Source organism: Euprymna scolopes, chromosome 12, assembly GCF_053919585.1.
Source record: "Euprymna scolopes isolate OS-2025 chromosome 12, ASM5391958v1, whole genome shotgun sequence".
Lineage (NCBI taxonomy): Eukaryota > Metazoa > Mollusca > Cephalopoda > Sepiida > Sepiolidae > Euprymna > Euprymna scolopes.
The window spans coordinates 144,130,974-144,150,532 of record NC_136493.1 but is presented as its reverse complement, the minus strand read 5'-3'; the positions used below and the strand labels follow the sequence as shown (position 1 = coordinate 144,150,532).

The window sequence follows — 19,559 nt, the reverse complement described above, 5'->3', positions numbered from 1 at the left end:
ATACTAGCTGTACCCGGCCACGCGTTGCTGTGGCTCAGTTTGTTAAAATGGAACACATGTGAAAGTTTGATTCTTTTTTTCAAGAGAATGTACAAATTATTTTTTTTTTAACAGATGTTAAGAAAATAAACAGAAAAACACTTCCATCATTAATTATGCAAAAAAATAAATAAAATGTTGATTTAGTGTTTCAATATGCTTATAAATTACGATAAAACTTGCTGAGTATGCACTGTTTTACGGTTGTTGTAAAAATGGAACGGAAACTTAAATTTCACTTCATTTTAATCTTTCTTAATTTTTTAATTGTGCCCCCCCCCCAAACGAATATAATCAAAACAGTAACATTCAACAATTGTACTTTATGTATATAAAACACAAAATATTTATTTAAAAAAAAAATTAAAAAAAAAAAAGTTAATAACGAAAGGGAAATAATTCCATATTTTTAAACGAAAAAGTCAGTTTACCTAACTTACTGTATTAATGCTATGTTTTTTAAGCAAGAAAAAAAAAGGTAAATATCCAGATACGCTACTACAGAACACCGACCACTCTAATTTGTTTTTGTATAGGTAATTGAGGTCGCTGACAACGAATCTGATAGTCAAACTTGGGGAAAATTTACCGTTTGCATGGTATTTACCCCTGAACCCACGAACTTCTTTCCACCATTTTGCAGCTTCCGTTTATGCTACGCGCATGCACGCTGTAGCATAAACGACGGCTTCACCAACGTTGGTGGGGGAGGGGATTTTTTTTTTCCAGGACATAGAATTTTCTAATTTTCAAAAATACATTATAGAGCTTTTTGGGTGGAAAATTTAAAATTAGCTGAAAAAGAAATAAAATAAGAAAAGGAAAGCACACCAAGTTGGAGTAGGGGGGGGGTTTAATTTATCTGTTTTTTTGTTTTTTTTACTTGGAACATTGAATTTTCAAATTTTCCGTAAGTAACGCACCGACATTTACCAATTAGAACACTATTTAACATTTTCCGAAGATTTTACTTGGTACATGGGGGGGGGGGGTTATGTTGGGGCGCGTGCGCGCCCCAACATCAGATTGCCCCCCCCCAAACAAATTAGAGTGGTCGGTGGGGTTTGTATTACTGTACACATAGATTCGAAAAAGTTGTCAAAAAACAAATATATAACAAATAAATCTTATCAAAGGCAAGATAAGTTACTTTTCTACCAAACCGGATATATTTTTCATGTTTTTATTCAATGTAACATATTGGGTTTGTATTACTGTACACATAGATTCGAAAACGTTGTTAAAAAACAAATATATAACAAATAAATGTTATCAAAAGCAAGATAAGTTACTGTTCTACCAAACTGGATATATTTTTCGTGGTTTTATTCAATGTAACATGTTTATTCAGCTCGAAAAACATACAGTGTTTACCGATGTATTGGAAAATTCAAGATGGCGTCTGATTCTCTCTTTAACACGGTAAGTTTGGGAAAAGGTGTTATAAATAAAAAACCGGATAAAATACTGTTAAAAACTCGCTCAATATATGTTACAGTGACATAGGTTGACATATATTCGGCGGGTTTTTAATAGTATTTTGTATAGTTTTTTATTTATAACACCTTTTCCCAAACTTACCGTGTTAAAGAAAGAATCAGACGCCATCTTGAATTTTCCAAGTCATCGGTAAACACTGTATGTTTTTCGAGCTGAATGTTGGGTTTGTATTACTGTACACATAGATTCGAAGAAGTTGTCAAAAAACAAATATATAACAAATAAATGTTATCAAAGGCAAGATAAGTTACTTTTCTACCTAACTGGATATATTTTTCGTGTTTTTATTCAATGTAACATTTTTATTCAGCTCGAAAACCATACAGTGTTTACCGATGTATTGTAACATTCAAGATGGAGTCTGATTCTCTCTTTAACACGGTAAGTTTGGGAAAAGATGTTATAAATAAAAAACCGGATAAAATACTGTTAAAAACTCGCTCAATACATGTTACTGTGACATAGGTTGACATATATTAGGCGGGTTTTTAATAGTATTTTGTATAGTTTTTTTTTATTTATAACACCTTTTTCCAAACTTACGGTGTTAAAGAGGGTGTGAGACGCCATCTTGAATTTTCAAAAACATCGGTAAACACTGTATGTTTTTCGAGCTGAATAAATATGTTACATTGAATAAAAACAAAAAAATGTATCCAGTTTGGCAGAAAAGTAACTTATCTTGCCTTTGATAACATTTATTTGTTATATATTTGTCCCCCCCCCAAACAAATTAGAGTGGTCGGTGTTCTGTAGTAGCGTATTTGAATATTTACCAAAAAAAAAAAAATATTTAGGTTTGGCTATAAATTCCTAAACTCATTTCACCTTAAATAATTTAGGTGACTGAAATAGGAATCTAATTGAATCTTTAATTTCCTGAATAGTATCTGATAATTCATTTTTCTTCGAGTTATATCGAATACATTAATACGGACTTTAGGGGCTTTTTTCGTAATGTTACTGTAAAAATTATTTTTTATTGTTACAAATTACGATGCTTTAAAAAAAGCAAAAATAAATTCTTGCGTTTTTTACTTACTACTGAAAACCATAACTTTAGTAAAGGTATTTTTAGGTTAAACAAAATAAAACATTTTCACCAACAGTTAAGTAAAAATAATTAGTTCATTATATTCTGCGATCATTATTTGAAAAATACTACAATTTTCATTAAAATTCGTTAATTTCCTGATTTTTTGTGAATTTTTAAGTAAAGGGAGGAGTCAAAATGTGTATACACTTTGAGCGTCGTCATTCATTTTGAGACCACGTGTGGTTAATTTAAATATCCAGTTTGGCAGAAAAGTAATCTATCTTGCCTTTGATAACATTTATTTGTTATGTATTTGTTTTTTGACAACTTTTTCGAATCTATGTGTACAGTAATACAAACCCAAACTTCGGAGGTTGGAATCCCCCCCCCCCACACACCTAAAATGTACTTGGAAAAATCGATTTTATAGTGAGATTTAAGAATGGTTAGTCGAAAAAAAGGTGAAAAACAAAACAAATAATCAATAAATAATTGTTACCAAAGGCAATAAATGCTAATTTTTTTTTTTTTACTTACATTGAATATTTTCAAGCACTTTTCTAATGCGGGTGTGTGGGTGCCAAATACCTCCAGATTTTCTAGAATTTCCCGCTAGATTGTAACCGAAATCTCCAGATATAGCAGAAAAACCGCTAAATTGTAACACTGGTAACGTGACAGGAAGCGGTAATAAATAATTGTCCCTAAATAAAAAAAATGGCCTCTCGATACAAAGAAATCTACCTATTTATCATAGAAAAATTAAGTATAATGTTATAATAAAAAAGAAATATATAAAAACACACATGAATATAGTAAACATATTATACCAAAACGTGGACGCCATCCATCCAGTGGTTTTTTAGACAATTAATTCCGAACGAACCAACATGTACATTTATATATATATATATATAGTACTGATTTCAAAAGTAAAAAAAAAAAAAAAATAATTTGAGTGCTATTAGCTAGAATCAGTTAGTTTAGTGCTCTCATCATGTTCTCTACTGTTCGAGCTGTCAACAGATAGATAATAAAGATTTAAAATTAAACAACTTCAAACTATGAATGAATTTACGCATGTGCAAAAGTAATAGAAATATGTCAGCAAGTTGAAAACAACATTTTGCATTCCAACTTGCCAATATATTTCTGTATGTTTTATTCACCCATTCAAAGATTTTACTCATTATAAACCATCTTTGGTGCATAATTATTATTTCCTGTTAATTTCAGTGTTATGTGACCAGTAGTTGAATAGTTTATCTGTTAAATATTTTCACACATTTTCTAGTTACTGTGACAAAGGATGGCATCCATTTTCTCACACTTTTGAATGGCCTTGTTCCCAATTTGTTGGAAATATATATTTTTTAACATTTCTGCAAACAAATATTAAAAAAATTAGTATCTGTCCTCATGCAACACAATCTATTCTATCCTCGGTTGGTGAAAGAGAAGTTCTTCTAGACCGAGTCAATTCATATTTTTGTTCCAATCTAGAACCACACTTCTTCTTGGGGAGCAACATTTATCCCCATGAAAAATCGGCCTTGTGTCTAACTTTGCTCTCGTGGGGAGACAAGTAAATAGGAACAAGAAAGAACTGAATAATCTCACTAAATTTTGAGTCGATTAGATGTTAAAGAATTGCAAATGATCTGGTGTCTTTCTTGATTAATTTTAAGCGGCAGTTTTATACCAACACTAGTGGACACCTTCTGTAAAAACAAAAATAGATCCGAAACAAAGGACTGCCTCGTCAGTGTTTGCACTGCATATAAAAATCATAAAATTAGATCAGTAATTTTATTTTTCATATACAAATTATTATTATCATTCCTGATTACCTAGAGTCTTACACTGACAATATCTGTAACAGAGAGATGAAACCTTCAGATCATGAATACATAAGTTCAGTCATCATAACTGCAATCTGCAATTCCCTCTGATTCATTCGGAATGGGGGGTGGTGAATAAAAATAAGAGACATTAATTTGGAATGCTTCTCGTATATAAGGCATGTGGCTCAATATACCATACCAAAATCTATCACCCCTGAAAAGATGAAGCTAGTCACAGGAGATCAACCCCTACCCCATTATAGAAAGTGATGACTGCACTTTTAGGCGACTACTATAATGATCTGCAGATATCCAGCTTTACAGTTTTTAAAAGATGACCTCTCCACATTTCATATCTCATCCTTAGAGACCATCATCTTTTGATTTTTGATCCCTTCCACTCTACAAAACAGAACTGTCATAAAACACCCCACCATGCACGCCAGGGTATCGATGATTACAATTGGTTGCCGAAAGTAGAAGTACTTGCCTCGCTATCATTTAGAGTAGTTATTCTTTGCCTTGATGTAATTCTTGCCAGACAAGGCTACCCTGCAATTGTCAAGTCTAACAAAGTTTCACCCTATTCCATTCAATGACTTTACTAATCAAGTAGGATTCCAACATAGAAAAAATCATGCCTTTAGAGAGGTTGAACAATTCATGAGAACTTAAATAAAATATAAATAAACATATCCACACTGCCACCATGGATGGCTTAAATTGAAAAACAGTACAACTAAAACCTCTCCATTTGAGGTTCTCACTTGAAGGAAAATAAATATCGGCATACCTATTGCTCCTAAAGACCCAGTTCATCACGACTTAGACTAGTCAAGATCAGTAAGAACTCTAGCAACCATCTTTGGAGTGATAATTACAGAATCAAGAGACTGATCAGTTTTCAAAGGAAAATCTGGGAGAACAGCACCAGAGTCATTGAGGGCTTCTTTCTTGGAGCTGCACGCTTGTGGGGTTGTCTTCCGTTTTCCTGCTTTCCGGCTGACTACAATATGGTTGTGTTCGGGTCTAGTGTGGATAGGTTCTTGATGAGCCGTTTCATATGGGTTATCAAATTTACCAAGTTTTTATTACTAAGGATTACTATATTGTCCAATTTCTACTGCACACTCTTAAACCCTTATCCTTGAGTGGCCTCTTGGCCGTGATAATGTGGTGATGCCTATGTAAAAAAAAAAAAAAGAAAAAAGAAAAATTGTCAGCAAGAAGACGAGCAAAGAGATCAGCCTTATCCTTAGAAGATGAAATGACCTGTGGACATTTTAGAAGAGGTGGAATAGCAGATTTGCAATTAATAATAACACTGTTATAGATTCTCCAAAAATCATGAGCCAGCCTTTTGAGATGAGATAGTCACAAATCCTATGAGAATACTTGGGCAGTTTTAGAAATTGCTCTCGTGCAAGCATTGTTAGCTTTTCTGTAGAATTGTCTAGAAATCTCGAAACTATCCCGATGATACGTAATTGATTGGCAATGGCAGAAGCACAAACAAATGAGGAGAATGAGTTTGGTTTGAAACTGGTGATGAGGAATGAAAGTGTCAATTCCAACAAGAAATCAGTCAGTAACCTCCATCCTTTAATTCAACCAACAAGTCCCACTCCCACTCAGAGATCAACCTGCTTGATTTTGATTTTGAACAAACCTAATATTATCAGTGGTTGGAAAGGTCTTACTCATCTGTTATTTGTTCCTTTTATTGTTGTTCTCCAACCCCTGCCCTGAAAAAAAAAAACAAAAAAAAAAACAACAACAAAATATTCTAAGTAATGTAGCCCATAAAGTGAATGTGGTTTAATGGTGTCTTCTGATGTGAAATTGATGGGAATATGGCGAAAGAACACAAGGAACAAATGGTTAAAAAATGGATCCAGTTAAGAGTAATATATACATAAGATAACTCCAACCACCATCCCAATTCCCACTTTTTTTTTATGGCCTTGTGCCTAATTTGTAACAAATTTCAAATTTTATTTGCAAATAAATAAGTTAATGTGGAATATCTGTCCTGTTCACGATAGGAGGAGAAATACTTCTTGACTGGGGCAATTTTTTCATTTTTATCCCATCCAGAGTGCATTCTTTAGGGAAGCTGAATATCCCTAATATACAAAAACGCCCTTGTGTCTAACTTTGCCCATGTAGGAAGGTAAGCAAATAGGGCCTTTATTAGTTTTGCAATTGGTTTTGGATAAAGAGAGAGAGAGCGAGAGAGAGAGAGAGAGAGAAGTGGGGGAGGATTTGTCTGAAAATAATATTGAACAGCAATAATTATTACAATGGCACTTATTTAACAAGCGGTTGCAGAAAGATATAAGACCACAGGGGAGACAACCAAGCAAAGAAAAACCCTAAGTAAAATTTATCCCAAAGCTGCAAAACTAAAGCTAACCTGCCAGGATACTATATATACAAATGTAGGCAAATTTGGGCATATTTTATTGGTTTGAAAATATAAGTTCTTTTTTTACCAATTGTCATAATATTATAACCATAGAATAGTATTATAATCTTCAAAAATTCCTGCAAATTTTCATGTAGTTTTGTCCAACCAAAGATATGAGCATTTCAATATTCAATTTGGCTACAAGTATATATATATATATATATATATATAGTAGAACTCCAAGGTATGGCATTAAAAATTAGTAACGAAATACAGTACAGTATATAATACACATATATATAATCAAATAACATTATAAATAACACAGGCAGGGCAAATACCATAACCAGGGGTCGGAAAAACATTGCATTCCACATCGTCACCTGAAAAAAAACGTACCTGGGGTTCTACTGTGTATATATTTCCCTAAAACTTCTAACCTTGATGGAGGGGAGACTAAACCTTGCTGCTATGGTTTCAAATGATCTGTAATAACAGCCAGGGGAGACTTGATTCCAAATATTTCTCATATGTTATTTCTCCCCTCTTTTTGAAATAGGGTAAGATTATAAATATCTTCAGTATCAAATAATCCTTATACACTGTGAAATTTACTTTATGTATGAAAACCAAAGAGGGGAGATATAACATATGAGAAATATTTGGAATCAAGTCTCCCCTGGCTGTTATTCAAGATGAGGTCTCTAGTTATTGTAACTGACTGGCCGAAACATACTCATGAATTTGTAGCGATATATTAATGCTTATGTAAAACATATTTTTATATATATATATATATATATATATATATATATATATATACACACACACACACACACACATATATATTTATATGGTGGTGCCCAGTATTAAATGTAGCGCTACATTCCTAAATAAAAAAAAAAATGACGTAAAAAAAATAACACAAAAAAAAAAACGGGAACAAACTGAGATATGTGCATGCAAGTATTATGTTTTTTCTAAACAGTTCACTTCTTGTAAGTAAAAAATAAAAATACTCGAGCTGAGATCGAAACTAAAACCTAAACACAGTATGTCAAGCACGATAACGATTAGGCCAACTAAACATGATCTGCAAAAGATGTTTTCAAACCTTATTCTTAACATAATATGAACGATTAGCGCAGGAGCAGTCATGAAACAGTTAGCAAACAGATAAAAATCTGACAGCCTCAACATACCAAGTTTTCAAATTTGACCCCTTAGCAACACTTTTTTTTTTTTAGATGCAAACGCATTAAAAAGTTTTCCACATGTCTGAATATCCTATATACCAAATTTCAAGTCTATAGATAAAAAATTTGTTGAGTATATAGGTTGAGAAGTGTCCTCATACACACACACACACACATATATATATATATATATATATATATATATATATATATATATATATATATATATTAGAGAGAGAGAGAGAGAGAGAAGGAGGAGGAGGGGGGGACGAAGAATGCTTTCGAACTTACGCTTTTCCAAATTAAACATACACAGGATATTTTAAAATGTAAAGAAAAACATGCACACAAAATAGTATATATAGTTTGTATTCTTACCTTTTCTGATAGAAAATATTTAAATAGCATTTCTATGATGAATTGGAGAACTTGAATTAAGTCTACGAACATAAGATCTGGCACCATATGGCCTCCAAACAAAAATACATCCGTCTCTCTTTGTGCAAATATTAAAGAACAAAACACCTTGTCACAAACGTCTCTCGGACTAAAGCCATAATGACGTCAAAAGTTTTAACTAATATATGTTCAAGATAAACACGAATTTTCTTTTTCTAATAAAGAGTGTGAGTCATTTCTCGAATCGGTGTCATTAATAGCTTTACACTCTGTACAAAGTTAACGTTTCATTCCCGGTAATCACTTTCCTTTGTGGAACACTTGGGTACTTTTTATTTTTTTATTTTTTAACGACAAACTAATATATAATAACGTGTTTCAATTACAGTTTTTCACAGAGTGTCAAGAAAAGCTGAACTTGTGCAAACTAGAAGTAAACGAGTGTTTGGTGAAGGTTGTTCAAGCAATGTACAGAAATGCTCAAACTCGTGTTAGAATTAACAGCACATGTAGCAACACTGTTACGTGCCAGATGGCCTTTTTTATGCATACATACGATGTCTATATGGGGTCTTTTTTTCACAAACGCTTCTGACGTAATTTTGACGTCGTTATCAAAAATCGTCTTCAGGTAATAAAAATAAAATAAAAATAAAAAGTAAAACAAGAAGGGAGCAAATAATGACTAAACTTTTAACATAATTAAATCCAGTTTTATTACTATCTCTATCTTTACTATTATATGAAAGGAACTTTGTTTGTGTGTCTGTAAGTTCGTTCCCTATGGACTCGAAAACGGCAGAGTCGATTTTTATGAAATTTCACACGGTGCTTTATGTGCCTGGCAGTGTTCTTAGATAAGTTTTGTGTCGGAATGTCTCTGATAAGTATCAATAATTGAAATAATCCGATGAAAGAAGGAACAGGCGATTTTGACCAAAGTTAACATTTTACACAGCCTAACATCACAAGTGCATTTGAGAAGTTTTATTATCACACAAGCCGAAAGGCCCAACATATAAAATCAACAGTAGGTTCTTTGATATGATAGAGGCGTGTTAGATATGAATGTTTCTGTTTAAAGCACAATTTCACAATGGTACTTGATTTTTTCATTTTAAAATTTAATTCTTTTTTTTTTTTTTTTTTTTTTTATTCAATTTTCACCCCAAACAAGACACAGTGCCACTTTGAAGCAGGGGGCTACTATTAGGGACTTAATTAGCGGGGTCATTATGAAGGGAGAAGAGGAGAAAGATGTTTGTTAACATTACACTTGAACTTCTGCATATCATTGCCGTTGGGAAAGCAGAATCCCGGAAGGGAGTCCAAAGACCCGCAGTCCTGGGGAAGAAACTATTGGAGTAAAAGGCTTTCTTGCACCTAGGGATCTCTACTGTAACGGGATGAGACTTAGTAGCTTGTTGGGTTTGTCGGGGGTAGTTACGTCGGGGAGGTACAAGTGTTTGCAGTTCGTCAGAGCATTCACCATTAAAGTATTTGTAGAACAGGCAGAGGGATGCAACATCTCGTCGATGGGACAGAGGTTGAAGCCTAGATGACAGTTCAGAACCTATCAGGTTGGCGACTCTCTTTTGAACCTTGTCCAGGAGCGAGAGACAAGCAGCAGATGCACCAGCCCAGATGTGACAACAGTACTCCATACATGGGCGAATGGTTGCCTTATAGAGGTATAGGATACTGTCAGGCGTAAGTAGTTTTCTAGCACGGTAGAGGGAGCCAACCTTCCTTGCAGCAGCCTTGGCAATGCTCTCAATGTATCTATTCCAGTTCATATTCCCTGTAAACGTTAGGCCGAGGAGTTTAAAAGAAGTACTTTCAGGCAATGTGTTCTTGGCCATTGCTATTGGTGGTAGAGAAGGTTTCTTGTAGTTATTGAAGGAAACAAGCTTAGTCTTAGCAGCATTAAATGTGACAAACCATTTTTGTCCCCATTCCACTATGGATTGGAGGTCATCCTCTAGTGTTTCTGCCATTTCCTTGGATATGTGTTCATTTGTTTTCCCCTCATATCTGTTATAGAGAGTGGTGTCATCGGCAAATATACCCATCTCCGAAACAATTTTATCAGTGAGGTCGTTTATGAATATCAGGAATAATAGAGGTCCAAGGATAGACCCCTGAGGTACTCCCGCATTTATGTCATATTGTTTAGATGTACATCCGTCGAGGACAACTTTGATTTTTCTATTACTTAAGAAGGATTTAATTACATCATGAATTCTTCCAGTGATTCCATATGATCTAATTTTCCTTAGAAGACCATCGTGCCATACCCTGTCAAAAGCCTTAGATATATCGAGGGCCACCGCTCTACCCTCCCCTGTTTTATCCAATGAACGGTATATACGTTCAGAAACTACAGTTAAGATATCTGCTGTTGAACGGGCTTGCCTGAATCCATATTGTTTGTCAGTCAGGAGTTTAGCAGCTGTTAGGTGCTGGACTAGGGCTTGATTAACTAAGGACTCAAATATTTTGGCAAAAAGCGGGAAGAGGCTAATGGGGCGATAATTTAGTGGGTCAGTTCTTTCACCAGAGTTCTTGAAGACTGGTACCACAGAAGCGGTTTTCCAGCAGTCGGGAAAACAAGATTCGTTAAGGCATTTATTGTAAAGTTTGGACAGAACTGGAGCAACCTCGGCAGAGCATTTTTTTAATAGCACAGCCGGGATGAGATCTGGTCCACATGCTTTTGAGGTGTCTAGGTTTTTTATAATAGCATGTACCTGAGAAGGGGCAATGGTCCTGCTGTTATAAGTTGGATTGGTAGAGAGCATGAGTTGTACAGCAGCGCATCTCTAATCTTGACTGTTGAACATTGTGCCACTTTCAAACATGACAGAAGGCTCCTGTCGCTCTTAGGATTTGTACACAACTGGCCAACTAGTAGATGGTCTGCAACAAAAAAAGCAAAAAAAAAAAAAAAACCCCAGGTTTTCATCAAACGGAAATGGGAATCATGTTATCTTTTCTAGGGCAACAATTTTATCGTTCCACCCTGTATGTATATTTATATTCTGTACAAATAAATATTTCAAAGTGTAGTTTCTTTCTGGATGCTACACTTAAGCTCATTTGTCGTTAATATAGAAGGGTTTTCCCTCCATTAACTAAGGTAATTTGTATTTTTGCAACTGCGAGAGTGCCTCTTTTTTGGGGAGCTGGTTTTCCCTCACATTGAAAACGATCTTGTATCACATTTTGCTCGACAGTGGGGAAGCAAATAAATAGCAATATAAAGAGTAAGCTTTTAATTTTAACTTAACTGTGGAAGCAAAAACAACAGCTTTTATTTCATTATTAGCAGGCTGACCCGACGTTGCCCAGGATTGAATGATGATCAATGAATGTTTCACACTCCCATATTTTTATTGTCATTAAAATCAACGAAATAGCCTATTTTTCAATCAAATCGATTGATTGCCTGCTCTAGTTGGAGACCCATCGTGATGCACCTGGAGGAAGCTTCACACACCTCTATTTATTTGTACAGAATATAAATATACATACAGGGTGGAACGATAAAATTGTTGCCCTAGAAAAGATAACATGATTCCCATTTCCGTTTGATGAAAACCTGGGGTTTTTTGTTTTTTTTTGCTTTTTTTGTTGCAGACCATCTACTAGTTGGCCAGTTGTGTACAAATCCTAAGAGCGACAGGAGCCTTCTGTCATGTTTGAAAGTGGCACAATGTTCAACAGTCAAGATTATAGATGCGCTGCTGTACAACTCATGCTCTCTACCAATCCAACTTATAACAGCAGGACCATTGCCAGCATTCTCAAAGTGAATCGCTGGATTACCACGAATAATAACAGGGAGGTGTCCAGGGTGATGAAAACAAAGTTTCCGGCCATGGTTATGGTCTTTGGTGTCGTTTCAAGTGAGGGCCAAATCATGCCATCTCATATTTTCGAAGTCGGCTTGAAAATCAACACCAAAGTGTACTTGGATGTGCTGAAGTGTGTGGTGATCCCCTGAGGCAGTAAGGTGGCCACTGGCAGACCCTGGGTGTGGCAGTAGGACTTGGCATCGGTCCACAAGTCTAAAGAGATCCAGGCTTTGCTTCAGAAGGAGTGCTACGACTTTGTACACTTCTCTCACTAGCACTCCCTCCTCCCCTGACTTGAACCCACTAGACTACTTCGTTTGGTCATACGTTGAGAACATCACCAACATGACCTCCCACAACACCAAAGCCAGCCTGATTGCTTGTATCTGCTGAGTATTCGCTGAGCTCCCACCAAGCTCCTACCGAGCTCCCACCAGCACTTGTGAAAAAGGCATACTCCCAGTTCTGGACCCGTATCAAGGCAGTGATGTAGGCTGAAAAGGAAATTTTTTTTTTTTTTTTACCTTCAAAAGGTAAGTTTCAAATTAACCGCTGGGGACTTTCTTTTCTTTCCAGACTGAACTAGTCAAAACTTTTCATGTATCTATCCTAATAGGTGGAGAACAGAAAAAAAATACAACCTTTCATCTAAGGAGGAAATTCTGAATTTGATTTTAAAATGGATACAGAAAGGCACAAATGGATTCCATCGCCATGCACTCAGCTAACGCTCAGTGCTGCCCCACGTTTGATAAACTGCTACAGTTCCCTACTGCACACCAAAACAGGAGATGACAATAATGATGATACATCAGCTAGCAACGTTGACCTCCCCACTCCACTCTGATATGCTGAATGGCTTAAGAAAATAAAATTTCTAAACTCCTCATCGTTTTATGTATGAAAAACACAAGGAAACTTTGATGAGTTCTTCAAGGTTTTATTGGAGAGAATTTACTTACGGAGAGAGAGAGACTACATAACTAGTTAATTCTTTACTTCTTATTCTTCAAACTTAAGAAATGAGATAACTGCTGACAGATTTTTTGTGGGGCCCCAAAACTTTCAAGTTTTCATTTTATTCACTTAGCCACTGTCTAACCTTCTTTCACCTATATCAAACGATGTGGATAATTCAATAAATTCTTTCGTTGTTATATAAAAAAGTTTTGTTTTTCCTTTTGTGTGATGGTTTTCGTTCCTTCCGTTAAAGTTACATTATTTTTTTTTTTTTATTACATTTTCACACCAAATAAGGCACATCGCCACTTTGATGTAGGGGACTAATATCAGAGACATAAGCTACAGGGGTACTATGTGGGGAGTTGGGCAGCAAGATGTTAGTTCACATTACACTTGAACTTCTGCATGTCAGTACAGTTGAGGAAGCAGGAACCTGAAAGGGAATTCCAAAGTCTAGCGGTTCTGGGGAAGAAACTACTGGAATAGACGGCTCTCTTACATCTAGGGATCTCAACTGTGAAGAGGTGGGATTTTGCTGCTTGTCGGGGGTATTTACGTCGAGGGGGTACAAGTGCTTGCAGTTTGTCGGAGCATTCACCGTTAAAATACTTGTAGAACAGGCAAAGGGATGCAACATTTCGTCAATGGGACAGAGGCTGAAGCTTGGATGACAGTTCAGGACCTATTAGGTTGGCCACTCTCTTTTGAACCTTGTCTAGGAGTGAGAGACTAGTAGCAGATGCGCCGGCCCAAATATGACAACAATACTCCATACATGGGCGAATGGTGGCCTTACAGAGGTAAAGGATACTCTCGGGCGTTAGTAGTTTACTATGCCTTCTTACATTATAACCAGTAAATTAACGGATCAATTGTTACGTTCGCTCCCAGGAGAGATCAAGTGATCAACAATTCAAATAAAGTCTATTTTATATACAGACATGCGAGTGTTTACGTGCTGGTCTTTTTGCTCTCTTCATCGTTGCTGTTTCACTTGGTCGTTTTATGTGTGGCCGTGTCGTCAAGTGCTTGTTGATCATCTCTTCTATATATCTAGATGAAGAAAAACACAAAGAAAAGTTTTGCTTAGTTATTCAAGGTTTTATGGGACTTAAGGAAAGAGTGTGAGAGAGAGAGAGACTATAGAACTAATTAATTACTTATTTTACTAACTTATTAACATAAGAAATGAGAGACACAGATGAACAAAGGTATTGGTAACATTCAGCTTAGATTAATGTTAAAGTAGGAATACATCAGCTGGGTCCGTTGCTTATCTATTTGTTAGAAGTGTTGTCCAAGGAGTTTAGTATGGGTTGTTCAGAAGTGATGTTGTCTGCTGATGATTTAGTACTTGCCTGTGAAACGATGGATGACCTACTTGTTCAGTTTAAGACTTTTTTTTTTTTTTTTTTTTTTTTTTTACATAGGAGTCACCCCTTATCAAGGCCTGGAAACCACTTAAAAATAAGGGTTAATGAGTGTACAGTAGTCAATGGGACAATATCGTAGTAATCGTTAGTAGTGGAAATTTGGTAAATTGGATTACTTAAGGGGATGGCTCAACAAAAACTTGTTTACATTGAACTTGAAAACGGCTATTATTGTAGTCAGCTGGAAAGCAGCAAACAGAAGAGAGTTCCACAGGCGTGCAGTTTTAAGAAAGAAACTTTGTTTCTGGAATCCATGTTTAGGTTTAGGCATAGCTAAAGGTGGGGGGGTTATTGATCTAGATGAGTGTTTTTCGTGAAAGTTTGGCAAGGGAAGATCATAGATTGGACTTGAATGAATGCTAAGGAAAGTAAAAATGTGAAAATGAATGTTATCAAGACTAATACAAGTATTAATGCTTGTTGCGTTAGAATGCTCCCCAAAACAGGAAATTTTGTGGAAAGCGTGTCAGGAGAAATTCAATCTTTTGTGGTACGTGTAAGGATGTGGCATGATTCCTGGCCTTGGTAGAGGCCATTTTGGATGATGATAAGGTCTTTGTGTCAAAAACCACACCAACATTTAATATGAACTATGGTATAAAACTTATTGTGTAATGAAGGAAGAAAACGAAGGATATATATTAATGTTGGGACAATTAATTAGAATTGGAGTCAGGAATAAAAAAAAAAAAAAGAATCCGGAACTTTTGGGGGTATCGGAATTGGAAAAATTTGAGCCTATTTTCCGTTGCCAAAATAATTCTTTTAGCTGTCTTTTTTTTTTTTGTTATTTTTTTTTTTTTATTTGATTTTGTTTATAAAATCTTGAAATGGTATTTTGGTATTAATGATAAAATAAATAGTTATTGATTTAAAACTAAAATCGATAGATCATCCCCTGCAAGTGTAGTTTTACACTTGTGAAAATATATGTACATTTAACTTGTGTTTTTACGGTAATCAGGAAAAATAGCAACTCTATTGTTAAAGATTTAGAGATTTATAAAGAATCAGAATCTGTAATTGTATCAGAATTGGGAAAAATATTGGAATCGTTCCAGCACTTATATATATATATATATATACATACATACACGGGCATGCATATAAAAATGGAAATAAACAAAACATTCAAAGAATAGAAGGGTCACCAGTTAGCAAGTGCTAACTAAAAACATGAACAGAATTTTGTAAATGAAAATTTATAACAAAATATTTTTATACAAGAGATGAGAATATAAAACTTACTTTCAATCAGTAAATGTCCGTAGCGCAAACACATGTTTGGTAAAGTTTTAGTAGTCACAAGTCAAAAATGTACATTGCGTGAATAATATGCGCATGTAAGTAATATACATATGTGAGTACTAGCGGGGGAAGGGGTCAACTTTGCCCGGTCATAAAATATACTTAAATTTGATATTTTAATTTGTCCAGATTGCGTACATATTATAGTTGCGATTTCAAAAGTAAAAGCAAAAAGTATTTGGGTGCCATCAGCTAGAATTGAAACTGAAAGCAAAACTGTAGCATTCAAAATTGCTGTACCAACGTGACACGCATATGAACTGATTAAAAATTAAAAATAAACTGAGATGAATGTATAAAATGTATAACAATGTTTTCAATTTTGACCCTTAAAAACTATTTTAACCGGCAAAAGACCCATAAAAGAATGGTGAATAAAAAAGCCCCAATCATTTAAGGCCCTTAGCGCTGCTCTGCAACTTTTAATTTCTGGAAGAGATAGAGTTTAAAAAAATGGAGACAGACAGACATATAGTCTTTTATATATAAGATTTGACAATGTGGCACTGTGTATGTGTGTTGATTTAGCTTGTTCTTGTTTGTGTGTGTGTATAGACTAGAGTAATAATTTGTCTGTTCGCCTGCCTGTTGTTAGTGTGGAAGAATGTATGTTGAAATAAAGAAAGCTGGTATGTGAGTCATTGAGTCCTTTCCTTTCTCCTCTGGTCAAAAGCATATGTTCTTTAGTATTATAGCTGACTCGAGAACTCGGATTTTGTTGATCAGGTTTTATAGTTCTAAGTTCGCACTGACTTATTACTTTCACCTAGACGTGTTACTTTTTGGGGTTTGGAACAATTTTTATTAATTAAAAATACTTTTGGGTTAACGTCTTCCTAGGAATTTCATAGTCATAATAGATTGTGTATGACTTATTTTGAACTGTACTTTTTAGTATATGCTCCCAAGACTTGCTGCTGCTACACTGGATATTCATCTCAAATATATTTGTGTGTGAGTGTGTGCACTTAGCAACTATGTTCAAACATAGTGAAAATATCCTGAGTCTGGTGTTATACTTATTTTAATACTAGTCTGGGTGCCCGGCGTTTCCTGGGTGTTTGGAGGTGTGTTCAGCAAAAAAAAAAAAAAGTGGCAGGCAGGCTAGAACCCATACCACGAAGGAAGAAAAGAATGTGAAAAAAAGTGACATCTTTGCAATTGCGTTCATTGTCAAACAGGAAGTGGTGAAGGTTTAAATTAAGGCTAATCAATCGAAAAGAGAGGATGACTAAAAAATATCGATGAGAAAAGTGACCACTCCTTGTAGAAAAGTGCCCAGGAATGAATGTTTTTAGCCAATTTTTCTATTCTAATGGAATGTGACCGTCCCAGGGAGCGGCTGAGTTCCCCACTGGGAGGAGGCTGAGACTCCCAAAGTACTGGAGAAAGCCGAGCAGATATGATTTTTTTAATCATCGGTGTTCCTGGATGACAGTGAAAAACCCTGCTAAGAGAAAAGATTAAGATTTGTGACTTTCATTTTTTTTTTTATGAAAGTCACAATGTCATTTTTGAAGTTTGTACTCCAAACGAGTAATGACTCAGGGTTCTGGAGAGATTATGTTTATAATTCAAGTGCAGTGCTTCGGCCTAGAGATCACGGGTGACCCCATTGGGTCATGAGAACGTTGCAGATCCACAGGTGCACTCATGGGAGAGAGGACTTTTCTTGGGGTGACGTTGTTGGGTATGATTGATCCAGGGAACAACCCCGGTTTCACCCCTCCCCTGAATATATTAATGGAGTGCACAGTCGAAAAACGACAGTTGACTTGAGAGTTTGAGACAGAGCAACTTGTAGAGAATCGTCACCACCCACCTCTCTTTCCATGCCAACCTCACCGTTATATCAAAGAGAAAAGTGAAATCTATTTATAGACTCAGTTGAGTTGGACATTATTGAACATTGTACTATAACTGTATATAATTATATATATGTTTAACATTTTCCTGGAAATTAATCAGTAGACTAGAAGAATTGATGTATTATTATTCATCGGACGACTGTTCTCATGTTGAGTGTGATTTTCACAATGTTTCGGTTGATATAACCTCCGACCTTCTTCAGGTGTATCTTGTCAAACTTGGGGATTTGGATGGAATTTCGAGTGAAACCCTTTATTTACTTCACGGAGATAGCGCGCTCGTTTTGTCAGCCATGACTGGGTAGAGGTCCTAAGTAATTCGCAAATGTATATTTGTCCGCAAGGACCCGTGGCACAGTGGTTGGAGTACTGGGAAAAATCAATTGTAAAAGTGATATTCTCCTGAAGGTTGAAGGTTCAATCCTTAGTGTGGGCGTCCGAAATATACATTTGCGAATTACTTAGGACCTCTATCCAGTCATGGCTGACGGAACACGAGCACGCTACCCCACTGAAGTAAATAAATGGTTCCACTCGAAATTCCGTCTAAATTCCCGAGTTCGACAAGATACACCTGAAGAAGGTGGGAGGTTATATCAACCGAAACGTGAAAATCACACTCAAAATGAGAACAGTAGTTCGAATAATAATACAAATAACCAATCCTCATCTCAAAAATTCAGAAACGTTATAGAAGAATTGAGTTGTTTTCTTTTGTGCTTGGAATTGTTTTTCTAGCATATGACAGACTGGCGAGGTGACAGTATATAAACCCTGACGCAAGAAGCACCAATGAACACCTGGGTGCAATCAACTGGATACTGCCGCACGAAGAAGTCACATCTAGTCGCTGCTGACCAAGATAGTGACTTGGACGATCATAGGGTCACATATGCTCTAACAAACTTGTAAATGTAAATAATAATAACAAATAATAAGTCTAACATATAAATAAAAAAGACAAATTAATTCTCTTAAAGTATGACCACTTTTCTAATAATTTCTTCCCAGAAAATATAATCCCATCCAAAAAAAATGTCACAGAAAAAAAAAAAACGCTTTTGCAATAAAATCGATGTCTTGATACATGAAACAAAATATTTCTTGTTTCTTATATTTTAGGAGTTACTATTAATAAAGGTTTTAAAAATAAAGTTAAAGCCCCCAAAAGACTTATTTTTGTTTGTGATATATAGGTTTTATACAATGATTTTGAAGCCTTTAAACTAATTTCTGGTCGGACTGTAAGTTTATAAGCAAAAATCAAGGTGCATGTCCAGAATTCTCCCATATGAAAAAAATCTATACTGATGGCATAAGGAAAATATTATACACCAAAAATCATGCAAATCGATGAAAAAAATTTTTATATAGAAAATAAAATTTTATGGCTAAATTACAGCACCATCTTGAAAACAAGGCCGATAATTCAAAATCGAGTAGAAAGGCATTCTTAACATGAGGGAGGGAGGTAACTCAAATTTGCTTAAAATGATTTTCTTTTGATAAAATAAAACTACTTCAATTTAAATGATTTTTGGCATATAATATGAATTGTTTTTTTATGTGACTGTGGACAGATATTAAGATTAAATATTATAACTACTATCATCATCATCACATACTGGCATGTGTTAGACAACTCTGAGAAATTTACTTTCAAACTAGTATATCCCTAGCCACTACATAATGTAAAATCTGACAAA

General features: G+C 35.2%; 1 protein-coding gene across 1 annotated transcript in view; it reads right to left on the bottom strand.

Moving 5' to 3' along the window:
- LOC145291520 (PAT complex subunit CCDC47-like) overlaps positions 1-8,596 on the bottom strand; it is a 102,531-nt gene extending 93,935 nt beyond the window's left edge. The window contains exon 1 of the mRNA XM_080137504.1: positions 8,404-8,596. Within this exon, the coding sequence (XP_079993630.1) occupies positions 8,404-8,490 (87 nt within the window). The 5' untranslated portion in view covers positions 8,491-8,596. The remainder of the gene's footprint in view (positions 1-8,403) is intronic.
- Between the last annotated feature and the right edge of the window lie 10,963 nt (positions 8,597-19,559).